Source organism: Vicia villosa, linkage group LG6 (genome assembly GCF_029867415.1).
Source record: "Vicia villosa cultivar HV-30 ecotype Madison, WI linkage group LG6, Vvil1.0, whole genome shotgun sequence".
NCBI classification, from domain to species: Eukaryota; Viridiplantae; Streptophyta; class Magnoliopsida; order Fabales; family Fabaceae; genus Vicia; species Vicia villosa.
The window spans coordinates 118,772,945-118,798,437 of NC_081185.1; the positions used below are offsets into that span (position 1 = coordinate 118,772,945).

General features: G+C 36.0%; 1 protein-coding gene across 1 annotated transcript; it reads right to left on the reverse strand.

The window, feature by feature from the left end:
• Positions 1–5,459: 5,459 nt before the first annotated feature.
• LOC131609755 (MDIS1-interacting receptor like kinase 2-like) lies at positions 5,460–8,913 on the reverse strand. The gene is made up of 2 exons (XM_058881548.1): positions 6,032–8,913; positions 5,460–5,940 (listed from the first exon to the last, which is right to left on the reverse strand). The coding sequence occupies exons 1-2, from the start codon at positions 8,865–8,867 to the stop codon at positions 5,585–5,587; spliced, it is 3,192 nt and encodes a 1,063-aa protein (XP_058737531.1). The 5' UTR covers positions 8,868–8,913; the 3' UTR covers positions 5,460–5,584.
• Between the last annotated feature and the right edge of the window lie 16,580 nt (positions 8,914–25,493).

The following is a 25,493-nucleotide window of genomic DNA, read 5'->3' on the forward strand; positions in this document are numbered from 1 at the left end:
CATATGTCTTCAATGTGAATGGAGGTTCACTCATACTATGCAAGCTTGTAGAGGTATCAGGCAAGGGGACCCTATTTCCCACTTTCTTTTTGTTTTAATGATGGAGTATTTGAGTAGATTGCTAGCCAAAATGCAAGTGAATCAGAATTTCAAATTTCATGCAAAATGTGAGAAGTTGGGATTATCCAATCTCACTTTTGCAGATGACATTCTTCTGTTCTGCAGGGGGGAGGTTAATTCAATTAGTATGATTCTCACCACTGTTGAGTCTTTTTCTATGTCCACAGGTTTGGTTATGAATCCTCAGAAGTGTAAATTCTATTGTGGAGGAGTTAATGACACAACCAAAGCTGCCATGAAAGATATCATGGGATTTGAAGAGGGCCAATTACTAGTTAAATACCTTGGTGTACCTTTAACTAGTAAAAGACTAAATATCACCCACTACCTTCCCCTCATTGAAAAAATTGTTGGTAGAATAAATCACTGGACATCAAAGCTCTTAAGTTATGCAGGCAGAATCCAGCTTATACAGAGTGTGGCATTTGCTATAACACAGTTTTGGCTCCAATGCTTTCCTATACCTAAGTTTGTTCTAACCAAAATTGATTCAATTTGTAGAACTTTTCTCTAGACAGGCAAGCATGATAAGAGTAGGAAGAGCCCTATAGCTTGGGGAAAAATCTGTAGGCCCAAATGTAAAGGTGTTCTTAATGTGATAAATCTCAATGTTTGGAATCAAGTCACCTTGCTCAAATGTCTATGGAATATCCATAGGAAAGCAGATAATCTATGGGTTCTATGGGTTCATTTGTATTATCTGAAGGGAGAACAGATTGCAGATGTTTTGGATGGAAATAACTGGACATGGATGTTCAAAGCTATCATGAGACAGCGGGAGAATCTTCCTATAATTCAACAGCTATGGGACAAGATGACTGCTAGCCAGAAGTTCTCTATGAAACAGATTTATGAAGCTCTAGCTGATGACCAGAATCGGGTGCCCTGGAGATTTTTGATGCAACATAATCCTGCTAGACCCCGTGCTATATTTACCATGTGGATGCTTTGCCATGAAAAGCTTCCCACCAAAGATAGACTCAACAGGTTTGGTTGGATACAAGATATACAGTGCAACCTTTGTAAAAATGAGCCTGAAACACTACAACACATATTTTTTACCTGCAGAATCACCAAAGAAATTTGGAGGTATATTCTAAACTGGATAGAGGTAATTCATACACCTCAAGAGTGGAGATTAGAGTTAAACTGGATTATGGATGCTACAAACAGAAAATGTTGGAGGGCTAGATTGATAAAGCTCGCGTTCACAGAGACAATTTATGGTATATGGCAATACCATAATGCGACCATTTTCAACAACCCTACTAGTCTTTTAGCAACAGATATGATAATGGAAAGTATAATCTATAGAGGCTGGAAAGATAGGCAACTTAGAACTCACATTGCTAGGCTAATGGGATAAGGGATAGTTTTGCCTTTTTGTTTAGTGTATTTTGTCAGTTTTGATTCTGCTGGATCGTTGATGATCGCATGTACTTCATGATTTTTGAATTAATAAAATTCTGTTAGTTCAAAAAAAAATGATATAATTTTCGAGTTGATTGTAGAGCCAAATAAATCAAAAAAATTGAATAGATAAAATCGAATTAATTAATTAAATTTTTATCGTTATTAAATCACTCTATCCATGATATTTAAAAAAAAAAAAAAAAAGAGAAGGGGGTAGAATATTTTTTTACTTTTTTATTTGAGAGATAGTGTGTGAAGAAATTTCGTTTTATTTTCTTTGAAGCACTGAAAATTTAATCAGGACAAGTTAATTATTTTCTTAACATATATGTAACATGTCAATATTTATTAGTTAAAAACCAATTTGTTAAAAATGTAATATTAGTTGTTATAAATTTAATTAGTTAAAAACATTACTAATGGCATGTGTGGGGACAAATCAACCCTTTGAAGTGGGGGCAAATCACAAAAACATTCATTTATTAGTTAAAAACTAATTGAAGCAGTGGGGTCAACTACACCCGGCCATTTACCATAGAGTAGATCCGTCCCTGCGCGGTTCGCCACCATAAAAGAATTCGGTACATGGGGGTATGTGTAGTTGATACGTTCTTTGAATTCGTGATACGTTGTTTGAATTCGTGATACGTTGAAATGTAATAATCCATATATCATAATTAAAAAATTATTAGTATAAAACAATAAAAGAGAAAAAACTAAATGTAAGCTTATAAATATTGAAAGCATGTAGAGTAAATGTAGCTTATAAAAGTCCCACATCGGATATATTGATAGCATAGAGAGTACAAGTAGCTTATAAATAAAGGACTGCAAACTCGCAATCAAGCAAAGCAAACAACAATCCTTAGTTGTTATAGGTCCTGGGAAGTGTGGGGCCAAACATAAATAGTCATTAATTAATAATATAATATTAATGGCATTTCAGTGCATGCTTTGATAGCATCAAATTAGTCTAAATTTTTGACCCTGAGAAGTGTGGTTCATTGGTACGTTAGTTTTCCTAAATTCTGGGAGAATTGTCATGTACCGGTCGCGAATCGGTATTCATGAACAAATACGCAGTTCGGTATGGGGACTAGCGAATTATGTAACTATGATCTCAACATAATACATTAATGTGCTTTATAATCAAATTTGTTCAAATACTCTTTGGTGTTCAAAATAAATCAAGAACATTCAAAAGGATGAGTCTTCTCCATAATAGGTCTAATAGATATTCTATTATGAATATAACTTGTTGTATTCATAGCTTCTGTCCATAAATGTTTAACCACATTAGTTTCGTTGATCATGGTTCTGGTCATTTCTGCAATGTCCTATTCTTCCTTTCTACAACTCAATTTTGCCGTGGAGTTCTAGGACAAGAGAAATCATGGGATATACCATTAGAATCAAACAATTCTTCAAACTGGCTGCCATGATCACTTCCGACTCTAACAATCTTAGAATCAAACTCATTTTGCACTTTAGAACAAAAATTAGTGAATGCAGAATGTGACTTATCCTTATGCTTTAGAAATAATACCCATGTCCAACGACTAAAGTCATCAACTATGACAAGTCCATACTTCTTACCATTAACTGATGCAGTCTTAACTGGTCCAAACAAGTCTGTGTGTAGAAGCTCCAATTGTTTAATCCACATCATAGTGTCAGGTGTATTTTTTTTAAAGATATAGACATTTTAAACCATTATACATTTTTAAAAAATACATCATAATTTAACCATTATACATTTTAATATAAGTGTTCATTTATTTCTAGTAAATTTTTTGAATTTTTTTTAATTTTGTTAAAAAAAATTAAAATGATATAATATTTTTTAACTAATAGATTTTTTTATTAGAAATGTGGGTAACTTACGGGTAAGGGTACTTAAGTACCCACAAGGTGCGAGTAGGAGTATAAAGTTTGATGCTCGCAAAAATATGACCTCATACAAAGATTTTTTTTCAAACGGTAGGTACGGAGACGAATACTATAACACTCTACCCATTGTCATCCCTAATCAGTAATTTTTAATGTGAATAGAGATAGACTCAAATGTGAAATAGCAGCATTAAAGATTTCATATCTTTAGAAAATCGATAAAAGCCTCATCATTCTGATCTTGGACTTGTACAAAGAATTGAATTGGCAAATCTTCTTATTTTTAAGACAAGTACCACACAATTAAGGATGCTGTTTCTGAATTTTTTTTATTTTATTTTTAACAGTAATTGAAGAAGTTTTTCAAGGCCTATCATGTCATGTTTCAATATGTACTTTTGCTACCGTTTAAAGACGTAGAAGATCTCATCAATGTAGTTTTTACTTGATTCCATGGTGATTTGTTAGTATACTATATTAAATTTTTTTCCTTAGGAATATTTCAATTCATTAATTAGTTAAAATTAAGATTACACAGAAATAAAAGGCCAACGAACAAGTTTCACCGCTGCTCATTTTTGAATGGCAAATTCAATCATATTATGTTGAAAAATAATTACAAGTGTGAGTAGTGTGGATAAGTCCACATTGATTAGAAGTATGGAGACTTACATTTATAAGTGGGAGATGCCACTCACCTAACACCTTAAGATTTTGGGTGAATATGTGGTGTGTCTTTCACAAAGGTGTGTTGCTCCTAAAGCTAGTCCCCAAAGTTAAAAATGCTCCTCGCTTGACCCCCTGAATTGCGCCGCCAACAGATTCATTATCCTAGGTGACACAACATTGTTATGCATTAATCTTTGCACTATGTGTAAAAGATGCATCACTTCTAGTGCTAGAAAACCAAAAATGTCAAAGGCAAATGGTATAAAAGCGCACCACTTTTGGTGCTAGAAAACCAAAAATGTCAAAGGCAAATGGTATAAAAGCGCACCACTTTTGGTGCTAGAAAACAAAAAATGTCAAAGGCAAATGGTATAAAAGCATGTTTTTCCTCCTACCCATCCATACACTAGAACAACTGTTGGCCTAAAAGTCGATTTTCCTTCGTGTGGGTCAGTGAAGAAATTCACAGACACGTCTTTCTTCACATGTACCCCTGCATGCTTAAATATATTAAATAGGACATCCCTAACAAAGTCATGTCGGTATTTGTATCCTACAAGCTCTTTGTAATGAATAGCGTGTTCCCCAAATATATCCAAGCACGCCTAGTGACAAATAGGGCAAATCCCATCAACGAGAATTAAGGGAATCATAAGTCGGTATTAAAGGATGATACGGTATTTTACTGGGGACATATGTGGACCTAGACCGTCAATAGGGGATAACAAGGAGAAAATCTTAAGCATGCGATGCTTGCAAACAACCAAAATCAACTTTATGATTTGTGGCCATGTCAAACTTTACTTTCATGTCTTGAATATTTTTATTAATAAAGATACTCGCCAAAACATGTCGTGTTTTAGGAAAGACGGTATCCTTTCTAGTAAAATCTTGGTTAATATAGTATAAATACTTGTATACGGTTTTATAAAAACATCATACATAACGCAAATACTTTGGTATTATACAAAAAAATTAAATGTTGCATTCGGCTAAGCTGTGGGTATTTTCTTTTTAGCAAATTTTAAGGGCTCAACCTTGGCTAAAACTTCTGACCCCATAAGATCTATATTAGGTTGTACAGATTAATATTATCCACAAATTATTAAAGGTTTGATTGAGGGTAATACCGTAGGCGTTATTAACCTTCGGTAAACGTTGCCGAGGGCTCTGTATTAGTTGGTAATCATTGAGTAAATTACCATTATCCACGGCTTTTCCAATTACAAGGGGCTTTTAACTCTTGGTAATGACAAATTTTATTGTTGTGAGAAAGAGAGTGACCTAATAATTTGAAAGGATAATGATTTCCGAATACTTTTGTAGGATTGGATACTTTATATATTAAACTGATGAGAAAATGATAATTTATAGATGAAACCGACTATTCATTCGACTCATACCAAAAACATACAACAAAATGGATGAGAAAATACAACAGAAGAAACATGAGAAAGACAAGGATGTTACTAAAACAAATTATTTCAAAGAGTTATTCTAGTTGTCCTAGTCTAATCATGTGGAGTTGGTTCCCCAAAGGTGTTTTTCCTATTGCAAGCATCTTTGACACTTGATCCATGGTTGGTCTAGAACGTGGTTCTTGACTCAAGCAAGCCAATGCCAACCTTGCAATCAAGATCACTTCTTCATCAATTGGTTTCTTAACTTGTTCAGATCGTTGATCTAAAACATCTATCAACAGCATATTATCAGCCGTCGATCTTGTCGATGGTGACAAAAACAATGAAATGAGATCTCCTGGATGTTTTCCCATTATGATTTCCAATGCAAGAACTCCAAAGCTATATACATCACATTTCTCATTCACTTCCATTGTTTGTGCCAATTCTGCAAACAAACATATTAACTTATGAGTTTCTATATTATATGAAAATGATATGAAAATATAAAATCAAAACAAGAGGAAAAATGTTCTAACCTGGAGCTGCATACCCAAAGGTTCCTGCAAATTCGGTATAACTAAGTAAGCCCGGCTTTAGAAACTTAGCCGTCCCGAAGTCGGAGACATGAGCTTCATAGTCAAGATCAAGAAGAACATTTTTGCTCGATATGTCGCGATGAATAATTGGAGGCGAGCAATCATGATGCAGGTAGGACAAAGCATTGGCTACACCTTTAACAACATTCATCCTCTTTTCCCAATCAAATGCAGCAGCCTGTGTGTCATTGTTTAGCATTTGATCTAAGCTTCCGCCTTCCATGAACTTGTAAACCAAGAATGAGAACTTAGAATGTGAGCAAAACCCGTGAAGCTTTATGATGTTTCTGTGTTTGATTCCTGTCAAGGCTTCAATCTCACTCGTAAAAGACTTTGAACTGAAATATGACTTTGTTTCGTCTGTTACCAAATGAAACTTCTTAACAGCAACAACCAAATCCGTAGCCAACTCTGCCTTGTAAACATTTCCTTGACTCCCAACTCCAATGAGATGTTTGTCATCAAAATTCTCAGTAGCTTCAATGATATTTTCAAACATCATTTTCCCATCATGACTCCAAATTGAAAATAGTACTCCCCTTTGTGCTTCTTCAGATTGACTTTCTTTCTTTGGTGATTTTCTGAGACACAAAATGTAGATTGAAATTCCAATACCACACAATACTAGTATCAGAGCTCCTATAGCAATGAATACAGATCGAAAGACATTTTTGCTCTTTCGACTATGGCGTGTTGCACAAGAAGTTAACCCTGTGATATTTCCACATAAGCCTTTGTTGTGTTTGAATGATTCAAATGGAGCATTAAGAAAGGCTGGAATTTTCGGAAGTGGACCTTCTAACTGGTTGTCTGATATGTTAATGAAAACCAAACTCCTTCCAAAATTTTGAGGAATGGTCCCTGAAAGCATATTATGTGAGAGATTCAACATTGACAACTGCACCAAACCTTCAAGAGTTGTTGGTATTTTTCCATTCAAAAAATTGCCACTGAGATCAAGTGACTCAAGAGCTAAACCAAACTTATATGGAATACTTCCTTCAATTTTATTTCTGCTTAAATTCAACATTCGTAACCTCGGTAGCCTCGCTACTTCTTCCGGTATCGTTCCACTCAACTCGTTTCCACCGAGATCCAACATTTCAAGTCTTTGTAGCATTCCAATTTCTGTTGGAATGTTACCGGTGAATTGATTGTTACTAATCTTGAGTTCAACTAATGTTGTCATCTCTCCTAATTCCTTTGGAAGTTTCCCCGTCAATTGATTTGAAGAAAGGTGAAGTCCACCGAGTTTGGTTAAACCAATAAGTTCTAATGGTATAACACCGGAAATATTGTTGTTAGATGCCTTGAAAGTAAGGAGATCAAGACTCTTTTCCCAATTTGTTGAAATGTGTCCCTGAAATTTATTTTTACTTATATCAAGATACTGCAATTTCGGATATACACCAAAATCTCGTGATATATCTCCTTCGATTTGATTCTCCTCGAGCCTGATTCTTACAAGGCTAGAACAATTTTTCAAACTTGTTGGCACCGAACCAGTGAAACGATTCTGATTAGCATTTAAGTACTGTAATCTTCCACCAGAGCATATTTGAGACGGCAAATGGCCAACAAAATCATTCTGAGACACAACAAAGGTATCCCAATTGTTATTGAAAAGTCCATTTGGAATTCTACCGTGAAGTTTATTGAAAGCTACTTCAAAAACACTGAGCTTCTTCAAATTTCCAAATGAATCTGGAATTGTTCCAGAGAGATTATTTACTTGGAGACTAAGAACTTCCAAATTGATCAAATTACCTATAGAGGCAGGAATTGATCCAGAAAGACGATTATTCAACAACCACAAAAAAATAAGATTTTTCAAGTTCCCAATTGTGGAAGGAATGGATCCAGAAAGGCGATTGCTATCAAGTGCAAGTGAATTCAAATTAACCAAGTTTTGTATAGAATCAGAGATTGAACCAGAAAGATTCATTTTTGAAAAATAAATCAGATTCAAGCTAGACAAGTTCCACAAGGATTGTGGAATTGGACCAGACAACTTGGTGTTATTAAAAAGGTAAAGTTGATTCAATTTACTCAGGTTACCTATGGTTTCAGGGACAACACCAGATAGAGAATTCGATGACAATTCAATAAGAGTAAGGTTTGTCAAAAGCCCAATTTCTTGTGGAATTGAACCAATTAGGCCACAATTTGAAATTGCTAGAAACCATAATTTGTTCAATTTTCCAATCTCAGGAGGAATAGATCCACCAGAGAAATCATTCCTTCTTAAATCTAGATACGATAAATTGGATAAATTTCCTATAGAACTAGAAATTGCTCCACTTAGTTTACAAAATGAAAAATCAAGGTTTTGTAAACTTTTCAAAGTGAAAACTTCTTGAGGAATGGAACCATCAATAGGGTTTTCAGAAAAATTCAATGTGTTTATTTTTGACATGTTACCAATTTGTGGAGGAATGGTTCCATAAAATTGGTTATTGTAGATATTTAGGGTTATGAGGTTTGGTAGTGAAGAAAAAGTGAGAGTGTGAAGTGTACCTTTTAGTCCAAAATTTTCAAGGTTTATGGCAGAAACTGAATTTAATTTATGACATTGAATTCCTTGCCATTTGCATGGACTTGTGGTGTTTTTCCAAGTTGATAAGAGAGTTTGGCTGTGGTTATCAAAGCTATGTTTCCATTTTAACAAAGCCGGTGATTCAGTTTCAGTGGCTTCAGCTATAGCTTGTGGCCATGAAAGTGTTGAAAGTACAAAGAGAATTATCAACAGACTCGTAATGAAGTTAGAGGGTAGCATTATAATCTATGTTGGTTGATGATTTGTGATATTTTAATGAAGGTGGGTGGTACCATTATATAATGTGTGAATATATGGTTATTTTTATTTGTAAAAAAATGATTATGTTAAACTTTGGTGGTCCACATAAGGCTTCTTCCAAATATTGAATGTGAATGTCTGACATTAGTACAAGTTTTATAGTCACATGTTTATCATTTTTTTATCTAATTAATATGATTGAGCTTGTGTTTGATTTTACAACTCTAAAATTATTTTGAATCGATTGATCTTGTAAAATTGATTTTAATTAAAATTAAATTTAAATTTAAGTGATTTATATGTAAAAATGAGGTGAATAATTAATTTTAGCGTTAAATATGTTAGTCTATGTAAAAAATTTCTTTAAAAAATAGTTCTTAATCTTTTCGTCCATAATTATAATTTAATGTCTATTTGACCTAATGGAAACTAACGTTCACACGACACGTGGCACGCCATGTTACTTAAATTCAACATAAGATTTGACCAAAAAAAACGTGAAATAGAACAACACGTTCTATCATCTTCCCAAATAAACATCAAAGCTTCCAAAAGCAATCTTCAGCCAAGAGATGAATCAGAACACCACAAAACCTTAGCCAAGCCAATCCTTCTTCTTGGACATCAAAACTCCAACTTTAACTGAGTAAAATGTTTGCACAGGTATGCAGGTACATTTGGATTTCTCTTTAGAACTCTTATATGTGTATTTTACTCTAATGGGTTTCTCATTTTTTTTGATGATTTTGTTTCCTTTATGTCATGGTTGTGTTAGTTTTGTTCTATCAAGTAAGGTTATTTATGGGACAACTTTTATGGACTTGCTCTATTTTTTTATGGTTGACTAGTTGATTTGGTTTGTGTGAAGTTCTAAACTGTGTTTCTGTTATTTTGATTTTTCTTTGAGAATAGAGTCTTGAATCATAAGTTATTGAAATATGGGACCCAAGGGTTAGATTCAACGAGGCATTATTAATTGTTCTAGTTTATGTTTATGGAAGTGTTCATGCATATTCCTACTAGTCCTCTATAGGATTTTGTTTGTGTTTATGGAAGTGTTCATGCATATTCCTACTACTTAAAATGAGAATGTTTTCTCAGTTTTGGTTAATTTGTGTTTATGAAAGTGTTCATGAAAGTGAAATGCATTTGGTTAATTTAAAATAATCATCTTAACAATCTGGTTTCAACTTTGCATCGCCAAATGCTTAATAATTAAAAGGTTAAATATATACCCTTGTAATATAGGCGAAATTCGCTTTTTCCCTATAATATTTTTTCAAACACCCCAAGAAATATAAAAATATTATGTCTTTTACCCCCTAAGTATAAGTTTATCCCCTGTAATATTTTTTTGTTTAATTTTCCTTCAGATTTGGTGTAAAATTTACACGCTTATGGGGTAATCCAAACAAAAAAAATATTACAGAAGAAAACTAAAAAACATATTACCAGGGAATAAAGCGAATTTCGCATATATTACAATTAAAATTCTTGTATGACAGAACCCGAATGTCGTATATGATGTCGAGACATCTGGTCTGTTATAAAAGTTGCAATTGTAGGATAGGATGATCTTCAATTTTGGTTCAACACTAATATGCTAAAAGATCATAAGAATACTTGAACCATTTATACATAATGATAGCTCAGTTATCACAAACAGGTTTTGATCTGGGGTGGTTCTGTAAAAGCACAAGCTTTTGAAGTACTCCCTGATGTCGTATTAGATGATACGACATCTTATACCAAATTAATAAACCAGTGCAGAAAATAAATAACACACAGAATTGTTTACCCAGTTCGGTATACAACAATACCTACTCTGGGGACTACCAAGCCAGGAATGAGATTCACTATCAGTAGTCTTAATTTGAAGTTGAACTTCTCCATTCACAATTTCTCACTTAAACCCTACCCAATGCAATCTCTACCTAGGTCTTTCCTAGATATGGAATATCTCCATTCCACCCCCTATCACCTCAATGATGTTGTACAATCTTCCTACCCAAGGATCTGTACCCACAAACTTAGCACCTAGATTGAAATCATAATTCAACCACAATTCTAAATACCTATAATGGAGTTGCTTACAAGATTTCTCCAAGAACCAAACTGCATTCATTGCTTCACGGCTTCTGAGTGAGTAAAATAAACCTCTTGCCTACAGGCTTCGAGGCACAAATCAGTGATCATCCCACAATCCGGGTGGTTCACTTACATGGCTAACCCTAAAGACTACATCTTTCTAAAACCGACTTGCCCATTAAACTAGGTTACAAAGCTTCCTATTTATAACCTATTCCCAACTGGACTTGGGCCTTCAATCACAGAAAACTTATGCTAAAAGAAATGTCTTCAATCATAAGTTTCCTAAATTATCTCCATAATTAGAAACTTCATAATCTTCAATATTCTGACTTGATTCTCTTGACCTTTAAACTTGCGCCACATAGGATTGCATAATATTCCATAGAATATTCTGCATCTGTTGAGTTAATACTGACTCTTCATATTCCAGCTCAGCAGGCGCAATGTCATGAGTTTCTACATATGACATCTCACAAGACATGTTGTCACAGAACATGTCTCAACATTCCATAAAACATCTTGCTATTGTACCTTTTTTGTACCTGTTTATATTTGCAAGTTCTATACATCCTATTACATATTGCTGCTACTACATTTTAGCCAAACATAAATGCCAATCACATAATTCAGAGAATCAACATTACAGGGGTGAAAATCTTTTTTAGAGGTCTTACCTACTAAAAAATACTTGAGTTTTGTTTTGAATTTATGAATTTATTGTTTCTTGTATATCCTACCATTACATTTTTAATTTCATTGTTGTTAACAGTTTACCTTATTATTGTTCTGTTTTGTTCTCTAAGGTTTTGTTTGCGAGTTTGGAGGGAAGGGGATGAAAAAGCTTTCGAAAATGAAATTTTAAAAAAATATAAAAAAATATTTGACATTTTTTGAAAAAATGATTTTGTTTAGAATTATAAAAGAGTCATTATCATTATAATATTTTTAATTTTTAGAATAATATAACAACTTAAAAGATATTTGGAAAATCTATGTAAGCCCTCTAAAACTCTCGAAAATCCTCCTTAAATATAATTTTTTAGTTCCTCTATTTATGAGGTTTGTAGTGTTATGAATAAAATCAAACCCTCCAAAAAAAACTCTCCTAACCAAAATATTTTTATTCTTTTCACTCAATTCTTTCTATTTTCTAAAGTCCCCCACTCTCTTCCCCTCATAACTTGCAAGTAAAACCTTACGGAAGCTGATCGGGAAAAAAGTCAATGGTGTGTGTGGAGATTCAATGGAGTGTTTTTTTTTATAACTGGATAGATATATTAGATAACCAGAGCCGATAAAAGGCGATTACAGTAAGAGCCATCACTCAACGACGGAATGTGGCCAGACCAAGTTTTACTTCCAAGACTTTTACCTATACCCACCATATGGTGGGCATCAACATTGCACTCTCTACTCCAAAACAAAACAAATGCAGAGTTGAAATTATTAAGCAGGAATCTATAATCCGCGACTACCGGTTCTAGCTCCGCCGAATAATTACAACCATTAATACAGTCTACAACAAGAAGTGCATCTGATAAAAACACAACATTATCAATAGAGAGATCCTTAGTCTATTGGAGAGACCATCTCAACGCCATAGCCTCCGCAACCGAGACCGGCCCCTGATAGTTAAAGCAGTTACATGCTGCCAACAAGATTTCTTCCTCTTCCTTTTTTATCACACACCCCATCGCAGAACATCCGTCTTCGAAACAACCTGCGTCAGTAGAAACAATATGAACTCAAGTCCCCCTGATAGAATCCAACTGAATCGTCCCAGGAATCTGTTTTGATGCAGATTGAGGAAAAACCTTGTTGTAATAAGAAAATATTACAAGAATGTCCCCGGCCGGTTTCACCGGGTCCTCCAAACTATTTATAAAAATCAGATTGTTTCGAGCCTTCCAAATTCTCCACATAGCTGTAAACTGGAGCTGCACTGCTAGAATGTTATTTGAGTTTAGAAACCTATCCAGCCAAATCAAAAAGTCTCCACACGGGAATAAACAGATGCCCAAGGGGGGAGAAAAACAAACCCTCTTCGCAAAATCACACTCCAAAAAGAGGTGGACAGGAGTTTCCGGGACAAAATCACAAAAGGGGCAGTTTGGATCAAGAGTAATACCTTTTTTCAAAAGATTTCTTCTGGTGGGGGGAATGTTCTTTCCAACTCTCCAAACAAAGTTTTTGATTTTCGCCTCCAAGGGAGTCTTCTATAACTTCTTCCACAATCCATTCCCATTATTTGAGGACGGGCCAGGAGCTTTCATGCTATTAAGGTGCTTCAGATGATGATACGCTGTTTTAACCGAGTAATCACTGCCCTTCTCGAAATGCCATATTAATTTATCTTCCCAAACCCTACGAGAGAGTGGGATGCTCGCAATCTGTGTTGCTTCATCAAGATGAAAGATATCATTTAAGGCTCCCACATTCTACAATCCTAAATCCCGATCAATGAGATCACTGACAGTTACATTCGTATTTGTGCGGCGTCTAGGATTCAACGGTTTAAAACCCAGGTTGGTTGGGATCCAGTTGTGCTTCCAAATTCTAACCTTGGAGTTGTAACACCCCATAAAATTCTTTATTTAATTTAATTAATTTTTGGATTAAATATTAGAAACTGAGAAAAATGGGAATAATGAGACTGATGGGCCAGTGTCGCTTTTGGTAAAGAGGGGGGTGTATTGGTAGGCCCTATTACTAATTAAAATAGTTTTATTTTATTTTCCACAAATTAGAGGAATTGTGGGAAAGAGGAATAGAACTAAGGAGAAGAGAAGAGTCTGAACGTGAAAAGAGAAGAGGAGCGGAGAAGTGCGACCCGAGGAAGAGCGAAGAATCAACCTTCAGGTAAGGGGGGACTCTTCCGTTTATCTTCTATTATGGGATTATAGGTAGTATGATAGAATTTGATCGTGTTATTCGTATCAATTGGGTTGTGCTTAGGTTATAGAAGTGTTAGGTTTTGGGAGGATTGATGCATAATGATTATATTGATCATGTATTGGCGATAATTGGATGGTTGAATGTATTGTAAATGTGTTATAATATGTGTTTGTTTCACTGTATGCAAATCTGGTTAGAATGGGATTGGTTTGGTCATGAATTGGTGAAGGAAGGGCAAAATCGCAGGCTGTTTTCTGCGATTCGGAGTTCTGGAAATCGCCAGTTCGCGTCGCGTCCAGGAGTTGGCGCCGCGAACTGCTTGGCAGAAGGCCAGGAAGTTTGGTTGTGTTCAGTACGCGCCGCGAGCATATGGCCGCGCCGCGAAGGCGTAGTTCCTTCTCGTTCCGCGCCGCGAAACCTTGTTTGCGCCGCGAAGGCGTAGTTCCGATTCGTTCCGCGCCGCGAAATGTGTGTGGCGTCCCGTGCTGTTGGCGATAGGCCGTTTTGAAATGTTTAAAAATGTGTAACTTTTAAACCGTAAACCGGATTTTAGTGCCGTTTCGAGTACAGTGAAGCTAATCGAATAGTTTATATACTCAAATGGTGTTTTGAGTGGTGGCTTGAATTATCTTTAAAACACCCAATTTTATTTGTTTGTGTTGGGATATGTTTATAGGTACACTAATGAATGTCTTACCTGTATGATGTTGTGGTTATAACTGGTGCTTATTATACATGTATTGTTGGTATGAAATATGTGTTTTATTGATGATTATGACATTGATCGATGTATGTGGGTGATGAGCATGTTATGGTTGATGCATGCATTCATAATCATTATGTGGCTGGTCCTTGACGATGGTGGATCAGTGGTAGCTAATTCCCATTGTGTGGAATTAGTGAGTGGGTGTTACCGTATCCTTGACGATGGTGGGTCGGTGAGTTGGGTTATCCCAGATTTTGGTACCACATGCATGTAGTTGCATTGCATTAGGCTGTTTTGCTATTATAACATGAATGGAAGATTGTCCAATGTTATAATATGTGTTAATTTGGTTGTTTGCTCACTGATTTTATGGTTTGAATCTGATCATAACTGTGATTGGGTGAATGGCATGTGAAATGATATTTTATTATCTATATCTTATAACATTAGTTAAATGTGAATGAGACTCACCCTTACTGTTGTTATTTTTCAGATTGAGGAGTAGCTCTCGTACTTGGTGAGGATTAGCTCGTCAAGTAGTCCGTTAGAGTCAGTTGGGTCCGTGTCATGCTCTGGTCGTGTAACACTGGGGGCGTCGTCTAGAGTTACTTGTTAAACTCTTTTTATTTTGGATGGATTTTTATGTTGATGTTTTAAGTCTGTGACTTGGCTGTTTGTTATTCAGATGTTAAAGATAATTCCGCTGTGTTAAACATGATGATCTGAATAAATTTGGTTGACGTTCTCTTTTATGGCATGACATGAGTATTATTGTTTAATTATTTGGAAGTTGTAATGCCCTTTTTCATGTTTACTCTGATTACTGTTTATTATTTATGCGGGGAATTAGAAGGGTGTTACAATAGTGGTATCAGAGCATAGTTGGTCGTTTGAGTCAGAGTCTTAGTGTCGGTTGACCCCTCGTATGCGATTAGTGTAAGATTGACACTGTCGATACTTCTTGTTCTAATAAATATTGTTTGATATTTAGCTGAACAATGGCCGGAAGAGGAGGAAGGAACGACGATGCGATTGCTGAGGCTCTCGGTATGATTGCTGGTGTGTTGGGAGGGAATGCCAATGGAGCTGGAATTGGTGCTGACAGACAGCTGAATAGTTTTCAGAGGAATAACCCTCCGTTGTTCAAAGGCACTCACGATCCCGAAGGCGCCCAGAAGTGGCTGAAGGAAATTGAAAGGATCTTCCGGGTGATTGATTGTGACGAAAATCTGAAGGTGAGATATGGGACTCACATGTTGTCTGAAGAAGCTGATGATTGGTGGATGGCTAGTAGGGACGAACTGCAAGCTGGAGGTATTGCAATCACTTAGGCTGTGTTCAAGAGAGAATTCTTGCGGAGGTACTTTCCTGAGGATGTTAGAGGCAGGAAAGAGATTGAATTTGTGGAGCTGACACAAGGTAACATGACTGTGCCGGAGTATGCGTCCAAGTTTGTTGAGCTGGCAAAGTATTATGTCCACTACAATAATGATGAGGCTAGTGAATTATCGAAGTGTGTTAAGTTTGAAAATGGTCTCCGTGATGAGATTAAACAGGGTATCAGATACCAGAGGATTCGCAGGTTTGTCGATTTGGTTGACTGCAGCCGAATCTTTGAAGAGGACAATATTAAACTGAAGTCGTCACACTCTCGCGAGTTAGTCGACAGGAAAGGGAAAAAGCATATGGATCGTGGTAAGCCATATGGTAAGGGTAACCAGAAAGCTGGAGGCTGGAAGAAGCCTAGTGGGGGAGACTCTAGTGCCCCTATTAAGTGCTTCAAGTGTGGAGAACCTGGACATCGCATTCACGAGTGCAAAAGTGAGGAAAAGAAGTGCTATAGATGTGGAAAGGCAGGTCACATTGCTATTGAGTGCAAAGGGAACACTGTAACTTGTTTCAACTGCGGGGAAGAAGGTCATATTAGTCCTAAGTGTCCTAAGCCGAGGAAGAATCAAGCTGGTGGTAAGGTGTTTGCCTTATCTGGTTCAGAGACTACTCCAGAGGATCGGTTGATTAAAGGTACGTGTTTTATCCATGGCACTCCTTTAATTGCAATAATAGATACTGGAGCAACTCACTCGTTCATTTCATTGGATTGTGCTAAACGACTGAATTTGGAAATATCTGATATTAATGGAAGTATGATCATTGACACTCTTGCGTCGGGTTCAGTGACTACTTCGTTTGCTTGTTTGAACTGTCCAATTGATATTTTTGGTAGAGAATTCGGAATGGACTTAGTGTGCCTTCCGTTGGAACAACTGGATGTTATCCTGGGCATGAATTGGTTGCAATTTAACCGGGTTCATATCAACTGTTTCACGAAAACGGTTATTTTTCCTGAAGATGTCATTGTTGAGGACTTAGAGATGACGGCTAGACAAGTGGATAAAGCAATGAAGGACGGGGCTGCCGTGTTTATGTTGATTGCGTCCATGGAAGCGAAAAAGAAAGCGGTGAGTAGTGACTTCCCGGTAGTATGTGAATTTCCGGAAGTTTTCCCAGAAGATGTAAGAGAATTACCGCCAGAGAGGGAGGTGGATTTTGCTATTGAATTAATTCCTGGAACTAGTCCTGTGTCGATGGCACCTTATCGTATGTCGGCATCGGAATTGACTGAGTTGAAGAGTCAATTGGAAGAGTTACTTGAGAAGAAATTTATTCGTCCTAGTGTCTCACCGTGGGGTGCACCGGTGTTACTAGTGAAGAAGAAAGAAGGTTCAATGAGGTTGTGTGTGGATTACAGACAACTGAACAAGGTTACTATCAAGAATCGGTATCCCTTGCCGAGGATTGATGATTTGATGGATCAACTAGTTGGAGCGTGTGTGTTCAGCAAAATTGACTTGAGGTCGGGATATCATCAGATTCGGGTGAAGACGGACGATATTCAGAAAACGGCATTTAGAACGAGGTATGGTCATTACGAATATACAGTGATGCCATTTGGAGTAACCAATGCGCCGGGGGTTTTCGTGGAGTATATGAATAGGATCTTCCATCCTTATCTGGATCAGTTCGTAGTAGTATTTATTGATGATATTTTAATATATTCTAAGAATGAAGAAGAACATGCGGATCATCTTAGAGTGGTATTGGAACTATTGAAGGAAAAGAAACTTTATGCAAAACTGTCAAAGTGTGAGTTCTGGTTAAATGAAGTGAGCTTTCTTGGGCATGTAATTTCCAAGGATGGTATTGCCGTTGACCCAACGAAAGTAGAAGCAGTGTCTCAGTGGGAAGCTCCGAAGTCAGTTTCCGAAATCCGTAGTTTCCTTGGTCTTGCGGGTTACTATAGAAAGTTCATTGAAGGTTTTTCAAAGTTAGCGTTGCCGTTAACTAAGTTGACTAGGAAGGGTCAAGCTTTCGTCTGGGATTCGAAATGTGAAGAAGGATTCCAAGAGTTGAAGAAGAAGTTGACTAGTGCGCCGATCTTGATTTTGCCGAATCCGGCGGAATCTTTTGTTGTTTATTGTGATGCTTCGTTGTCGGGATTAGGAGGTGTACTAATGCAGAATCAACAGGTAGTCGCTTATGCGTCGAGACAACTCAAAGTGCACGAGAGAAACTATCCGACTCATGACTTAGAGTTGGCAGCAGTGGTATTTGTGTTGAAATTGTGGAGGCATTACCTATATGGTTCAAGGTTTGAAGTATTTAGTGATCACAAGAGTTTGAAGTATCTCTTTGACCAAAAAGAGCTGAATATGAGACAAAGAAGATGGTTAGAATTTCTCAAGGATTATGATTTTGAACTGAATTATCATCCGGGTAAAGCAAATGTTGTTGCCGATGCATTGAGTAGGAAGTCCTTGCATATGTCTATGCTTATGGTGAGAGAATTGGATTTAATTGAGCAATTCCGAGATTTGAGTTTAGTATGTGAAGACACTCCTACCAGTGTTAAATTGGGTATGCTGAAGCTGACTAGTGGTATTCTTGAGGAAATCCGAGAGGGTCAGAAGACTGATGTAGAGTTGGTTGATAAGTTGACTCTGATTAACCAAGATAAAGGAGGTGAATTCAGAATCGACGAGAATGGTGTAATGAGGTTTGGTAACCGTGTTTGTGTTCCTGACATTGCCAAATTGAGGAAGAGTATTCTTGAAGAAGGACATCGTAGCGGATTGAGTATTCATCCTGGAGCTACCAAGATGTATCATGACCTAAAGAAGCTGTTTTGGTGGCCTAGAATGAAAAAGGAAATAGCTGAATTTGTATATGCTTGTTTGACTTGCCAGAAGTCGAAAATTGAGCATCAGAAACCGTATGGAGCTATGCAACCGTTATTTATTCCGGAATGGAAGTGGGATAGTATATCTATGGATTTTGTTTCAGGTTTGCCGAGGACGGTGAAGAATTGTGAAGCTATTTGGGTTATTGTGGACAGGTTGACAAAGTCTGCTCACTTTATACCAATGAGAATGGATTACCCGATGGAGAAGCTGGCTCAATTGTATATTGAAAAGATATTGAGTTTACATGGTATTCCTTCGAGTATCGTGTCAGATAGAGATCCAAGGTTTACATCCAGATTCTGGGAAAGTTTGCAGAGGGCTTTGGGTACTAAGCTGAGATTGAGTTCTGCTTATCATCCACAGACGGATGGACAGACAGAAAGAACTATTCAATCACTAGAAGATTTGTTGCGTGCTTGTGTGTTGGAAAAGGGCGGTGCTTGGGATAGTTATCTACCCTTGATCGAATTTACTTACAATAATAGTTTTCACTCGAGTATTGGTATGGCTCCGTTTGAAGCTTTGTATGGTCGGAGGTGTAGAACGCCTTTATGTTGGTACGAATCTGGCGAAAGTGTTGTGATTGGGCTGGAAATTGTTCAGGAGACAACAGAAAGGATTAAGATGATTCAGGAGAAGATGAAGACTTCTCAGAGTCGTCAGAAGAGTTATCATGATAAAAGAAGAAGGACACTTGAATTTCAAGAAGGAGATCATGTGTTCTTGAGGGTGACTCCTACAACTGGTGTTGGTAGAGCACTGAAGTCAAGGAAGTTGACTCCGCGTTTTATTGGTCCGGTTCAAATTACGGAGAGGGTTGGAGAAGTGGCGTATCGCATTGCGTTGCCACTGACACTTGCGAATCTGCATGATGTATTCCATGTATCGCAGTTGAGGAAATACATTGCTGATCCATCTCATGTGATCCAAGTCGATGATGTACAGGTAAAGGATAATCTGACAGTTGAAACTTTGCCTATGAGGATTGAAGATCGGAAGGTGAAACAATTGCGTGGCAAGGAGATAGCATTAGTCAGAGTAGCTTGGGGAGGACCAGCCGGTGGAAATGTCACGTGGGAATTGGAGAGCCAGATGAAGGACTCCTGCCCGGAACTCTTTGCCTAAGGTATGTTTTCGAGGACGAAAACTTTTCTAGTGGGGGAGAGTTGTAACACCCCATAAAATTCTTTATTTAATTTAATTAATTTTTGGATTAAATATTAGAAACTGAGAAAAATGGGAATAATGAGACTGATGGGCCAGTGTCGCTTTTGGTAAAGAGGGAGGGTGTATTGGTAGGCCCTATTACTAATTAAAATAGTTTTATTTTATTTTCCACAAATTAGAGGAATTGTGGGAAAGAGGAATAGAACTAAGGAGAAGAGAAGAGTCTGAACGTGAAAAGAGAAGAGGAGCGGAGAAGTGCGACCCGAGGAAGAGCGAAGAATCAACCTTCAGGTAAGGGGGGACTCTTCCGTTTATCTTCTATTATGGGATTATAGGTAGTATGATAGAATTTGATCGTGTTATTCGTATCAATTGGGTTGTGCTTAGGTTATAGAAGTGTTAGGTTTTGGGAGGATTGATGCATAATGATTATATTGATCATGTATTGGCGATAATTGGATGGTTGAATGTATTGTAAATGTGTTATAATATGTGTTTGTTTCACTGTATGCAAATCTGGTTGGAATGGGATTGGTTTGGTCATGAATTGGTGAAGGAAGGGCAAAATCGCAGGCTGTTTTCTGCGATTCGGAGTTATGGAAATCGCCAGTTCGCGCCGCGTCCAGGAGTTGGCGCCGCGAACTGCTTGGCAGAAGGCCGGGAAGTTTGGTTGTGTTCAGTACGCGCCGCGAGCATATGGCCGCGCCGCGAAGGCGTAGTTCCTTCTCGTTCCGTGCCGCGAAACCTTGTTTGCGCCGCGAAGGCGTAGTTCCGATTCGTTCCGCGCCGCGAAATGTGTGTGGCGCCGCGTGCTGTTGGCGATAGGCCGTTTTGAAATGTTTAAAAATGTGTAACTTTTAAACCGTAAACCGGATTTTAGTGTCGTTTCGAGTACAGTGAAGCTAATCGAATAGTTTATATACTCAAATGGTGTTTTGAGTGGTGGCTTGAATTATCTTTAAAACACCCGATTTTATTTGTTTGTGTTGGGATATGTTTATAGGTACACTAATGAATGTCTTACCTGTATGATGTTGTGGTTATAACTGGTGCTTATTATACATGTATTGTTGGTATGAAATATGTGTTTTATTGATGATTATGACATTGATCGATGTATGTGGGTGATGAGCATGTTATGGTTGATGCATGCATTCATAATCATTATGTGGCTGGTCCTTGACGATGGTGGATCAGTGGTAGCTAATTCCCATTGTGTGGAATTAGTGAGTGGGTGTTACCGTATCCTTGACGATGGTGGGTCGGTGAGTTGGGTTATCCCGGATTTTGGTACCACATGCATGTAGTTGCATTGCATTAGGCTGTTTTGCTATTATAACATGAATGGAAGATTGTCCAATGTTATAATATGTGTTAATTTGGTTGTTTGCTCACTGATTTTATGGTTTGAATCTGATCATAACTGTGATGGGGTGAATGGCATGTGAAATGATATTTTATTATCTATATCTTATAACATTAGTTAAATGTGAATGAGACTCACCCTTACTGTTGTTATTTTTCAGATTGAGGAGTAGCTCTCGTACTTGGTGAGGATTAGCTCGTCAAGTAGTCCGTTAGAGTCAGTTGGGTTCGTGTCATGCTCTGGTCGTGTAACACTGGGGGCGTCGTCTAGAGTTACTTGTTAAACTCTTTTTATTTTGGATGGATTTTTATGTTGATGTTTTAAGTCTGTGACTTGGCTGTTTGTTATTCAGATGTTAAAGATAATTCCGCTGTGTTAAACATGATGATCTGAATAAATTTGGTTGACGTTCTCTTTTATGGCATGACATGAGTATTATTGTTTAATTATTTGGAAGTTGTAATGCCCTTTTTCATGTTTACTCTGATTACTGTTTATTATTTATGCGGGGAATTAGAAGGGTGTTACAGGAGCCGTCACCAATTCTCCAATGGGAAACACTTTCCACTAGCTCCTTCGCACTCAATAGGCTTTTCCACGCGTAGCTAGGCGAGAACCCCAAATTGGCTTCAGATAGATTACACCTAGGGTAGTATTTACCTTTAAAGACTCTAGCCAATAGAGAATTTTTATCCTTTAGGAGTCTCCAATACTGCTTGCCCAACAAACTTTTATTAAAATCTCCGACACCATGAAATCTCATCCTGCCGTTGCAGTTTGCAAGGGATAGTCTTTCCCAATTCATCCAATAAACATTTTGCTCTTCGTCCTTTGCTCCCACCAGAATTCTGCAAGCAAGCCTTCTATATCCTTATAAATCCCTTCCGGGAGTTTATCCCCTGTAATATTTTTTGTTTAATTTTCCTCCATATTTGGTGTTAAATTTACACGCTTAGGGGGTAACCCAAACAAAAAAATATTACAGGAGGAAACTAAAAAAAATATTATCAGGGGATAAAGCGAGTTTCGCATATATTACAGGGGTGCAAACTTCTTTTAGAGGTCTTACCTACTAAAAAATACTTGAGTTTTGTTTTGAATTTATTGTTTCTTGTATATCCTACCATTACCTTTTTAATTCCATTGTTGTTAATTGTTTACCTTATTATTGTTCTGTTTTGTTCTCTAAGACTTTGTTTGCGAGTTTGGAGGGAAGGGGATGGAAAAGCTTCCGAAAATTAAATTTTAAAAAAATATAGAAAATTATTTGTCATTTTTTGAAAAAATAATTTTGTTTAGAATGATAAAAGAGACATTATCATTATGATATTTTTTATTTTTCTGAATAATATAACAACTTAAAAGATATTTGGAAAATCTATGTAAGCCCTCCAAAACTCTTCAAAATCCTCCTTCAATATAATTTTTGAGTTCCTCCATTTTATGAGGTTTTTAATGTTATGAATAAAATCAACTCTCCAAAAAAAACTCTCCTACCCAAAATATTTTTATTCTTTTCACTCAATTCTTCTTATTTTTTAAAGTCCTTCACTTTCTTCCCCTCATAACTTGCAAACAAAACCTTAGTGAATGGTGTGTGTAGAGATTCAATGGAGTGTAATTCTTCTAATGTGATGGGTGGTTTTGGAGAAAACTGTGGTGGGTTTTGTCCTCCAATGATAATGATGAGATTGTGAACTGTGATGTTATGTTGTGGTTTTATTGGATTTGGTTAACTTCAGAATATGACTATTGGATTTCTTTTTTTAATTGTTTTTAAGTTATTTTTACTAATTTTGTAACCTTCACAATCATTGTATGTTTTTTTAGTAAATGACTAGTAACAAACTCGTGCATTCGCACAGGTTCTGGTACAGGACACGCATTTGTTTCAGATGTATATTTTTAAATAGAAAAATGTCAGGTTATCCGTGAAAAAATAATAACTGAATGTATAATTAATTAAAAAATATTTTGATCAGTAACTTCATGATTCCATTAATAATCAATATTTTGATCAATAACTTCGTGTTTCCATGTACAAATATTATTTTTATTTGGATATCATTATCAAAAAGAGTATGGACCAATAGTAAATTTTTGTATATAAAAATATTTAGATTAATAATAAAAATTTTCCCATATACAATTTTTTGCTCAAAAATATTTATATAATAAATATTTTTTTATATAAAAATATTTAGATCAATAATAAAATTTTTCCAGTACATAAATATTAGTTTTGTTTAGGTATCGGTTACAAAAATATCTGGATCAATAGTAAATTTTCGTATATAAAAATATTTAGATCAATAATAGATTTTTTCTCGTATACTATTTTTATAAGAAATATTTAGATCATAAATACCATTTTTTGTATAAAAAAATATTAGTTAAATAATTACATGAATAATATATAACTGATTTTTCCATATATTAATTATAAAAAAATTGTATCTTAAATTAAAAAAAAATAAAAATAAAAAGTATTAGTAATAAATATTAAAAAAAACAAATTTTCCCGTATTTGAATTCATAAATTATTTTAAATAAACTTCTTTTTTATTTTCTTAAACTGTACGAAAAAATCAATGACTCGTGTACTTTTATTTTCTTTTTATTTTCTTAAATATCTATGACCCGTGTATTTTTATATTTACATCAATTATACAAACATCAATGATAATTATTATAATTATTATTGAATATAATAAATGATATAAAATAATATTAACATCTCATCATTTCTTTTAAAATTTAATATGAGTTAAAAGGTAGTGCACATTTTCCACTGTCATTCAATAGAGAATCACCTATATGTCATGTTATTGAAGTTTTTTTAAAATAAAATAATGCTTTAATTGGATACATGTGGTGATTGGTTGACAATGTAAAAATATTTTACACTGTAAGTGCATGACCCCTCTTCTCATTTAATATTATTAATTATATTTGGACCAAATAATAACTCACTTTTATTCGTTATTTATCATTCGATTAAATTTTAAAATAATACTAACATCTCATTGTTACCCTAGGTTTTCGACTTACCAACAAATGGGCAACTGGGGCTCAAAATTGGTAATTGGGCCCTAAATTGGTAATTGGGCCTCAATTAAATAATTACATTGCCATTTGGGTCGAAGTGGTTCGACTAAGTAATGCTTAGTAGTCGAAGTTGTTCGACTAGAAAGATAATCAGAGGCTTCAGCGTTCGATCAGAAGTATGCGAAGACTTAAGAATTTTGCTGCAGAAACTGAAGTGGAAGTCGAGAGGTATTAGAAGTTAAGAGACAGTTTCAAGCAGTTTTCTGGCAGTTCTTACAGGACGCGTGGAGGTCTCACAATTGAAGATCTTGCATTGTCGAAGACACGTGTTGACTGATAACCTGTCGACCGTTAGTAGTAGTTATTTTATTTTTACTATTTAAGCAAGTTCCATAGGAATAGTTAGAGGTCCGCATTTTCTACATAAACACAAGTAAACTCAAATCTCTGTGCAAAAATGAGTAACGAGTGCAACTTTAGAATGTACGTATGCGTACCAGTTTAATTAATGCAATCATTTTACGTTATATCTCATCTTTCAGTGCACATTTACTGCTTTTTTATTGCTTTGATTTACTTTAAAGCCTTTAATTTCAGTGTTTACTTTTATTTTAAAGTTACTGTTGCATTTAATACAAACCAGATACACATAACATAACAAAATAAAGCAATTAGTCCTGGAGTATTCTAGTTGATTCCGCAAAAGTAACCTTTAAAAAGGAAACTAGCGCTCGTTTACCATTTTTCTGGGTAAACAAATTGGCACGCCCAGTGGGACACGTCAATTGTTGTTTGTTTTATATTTGTTAGTATAATATTTATGTATGATATTAAGAAGTGGTCGGAAATTAACTAACATGGCTGAAGTAAATACAAATAATTCTGATCTTTCTGGAAATCAAGGAGGTCTTCTAACCGGAGCAACACCACAAAATGCCGCAGATTCATCCCCAGTGGGAACAACAAATACTGGTGGATCGACGGCAGCAATAATGGTATCATCACCAACGAATGTACGGTCACCGTTGAATCCATTACGACCGCCGTTTCATGGAATGATGCCTCCACCATGTTTTAACCCTCAGTTTGGA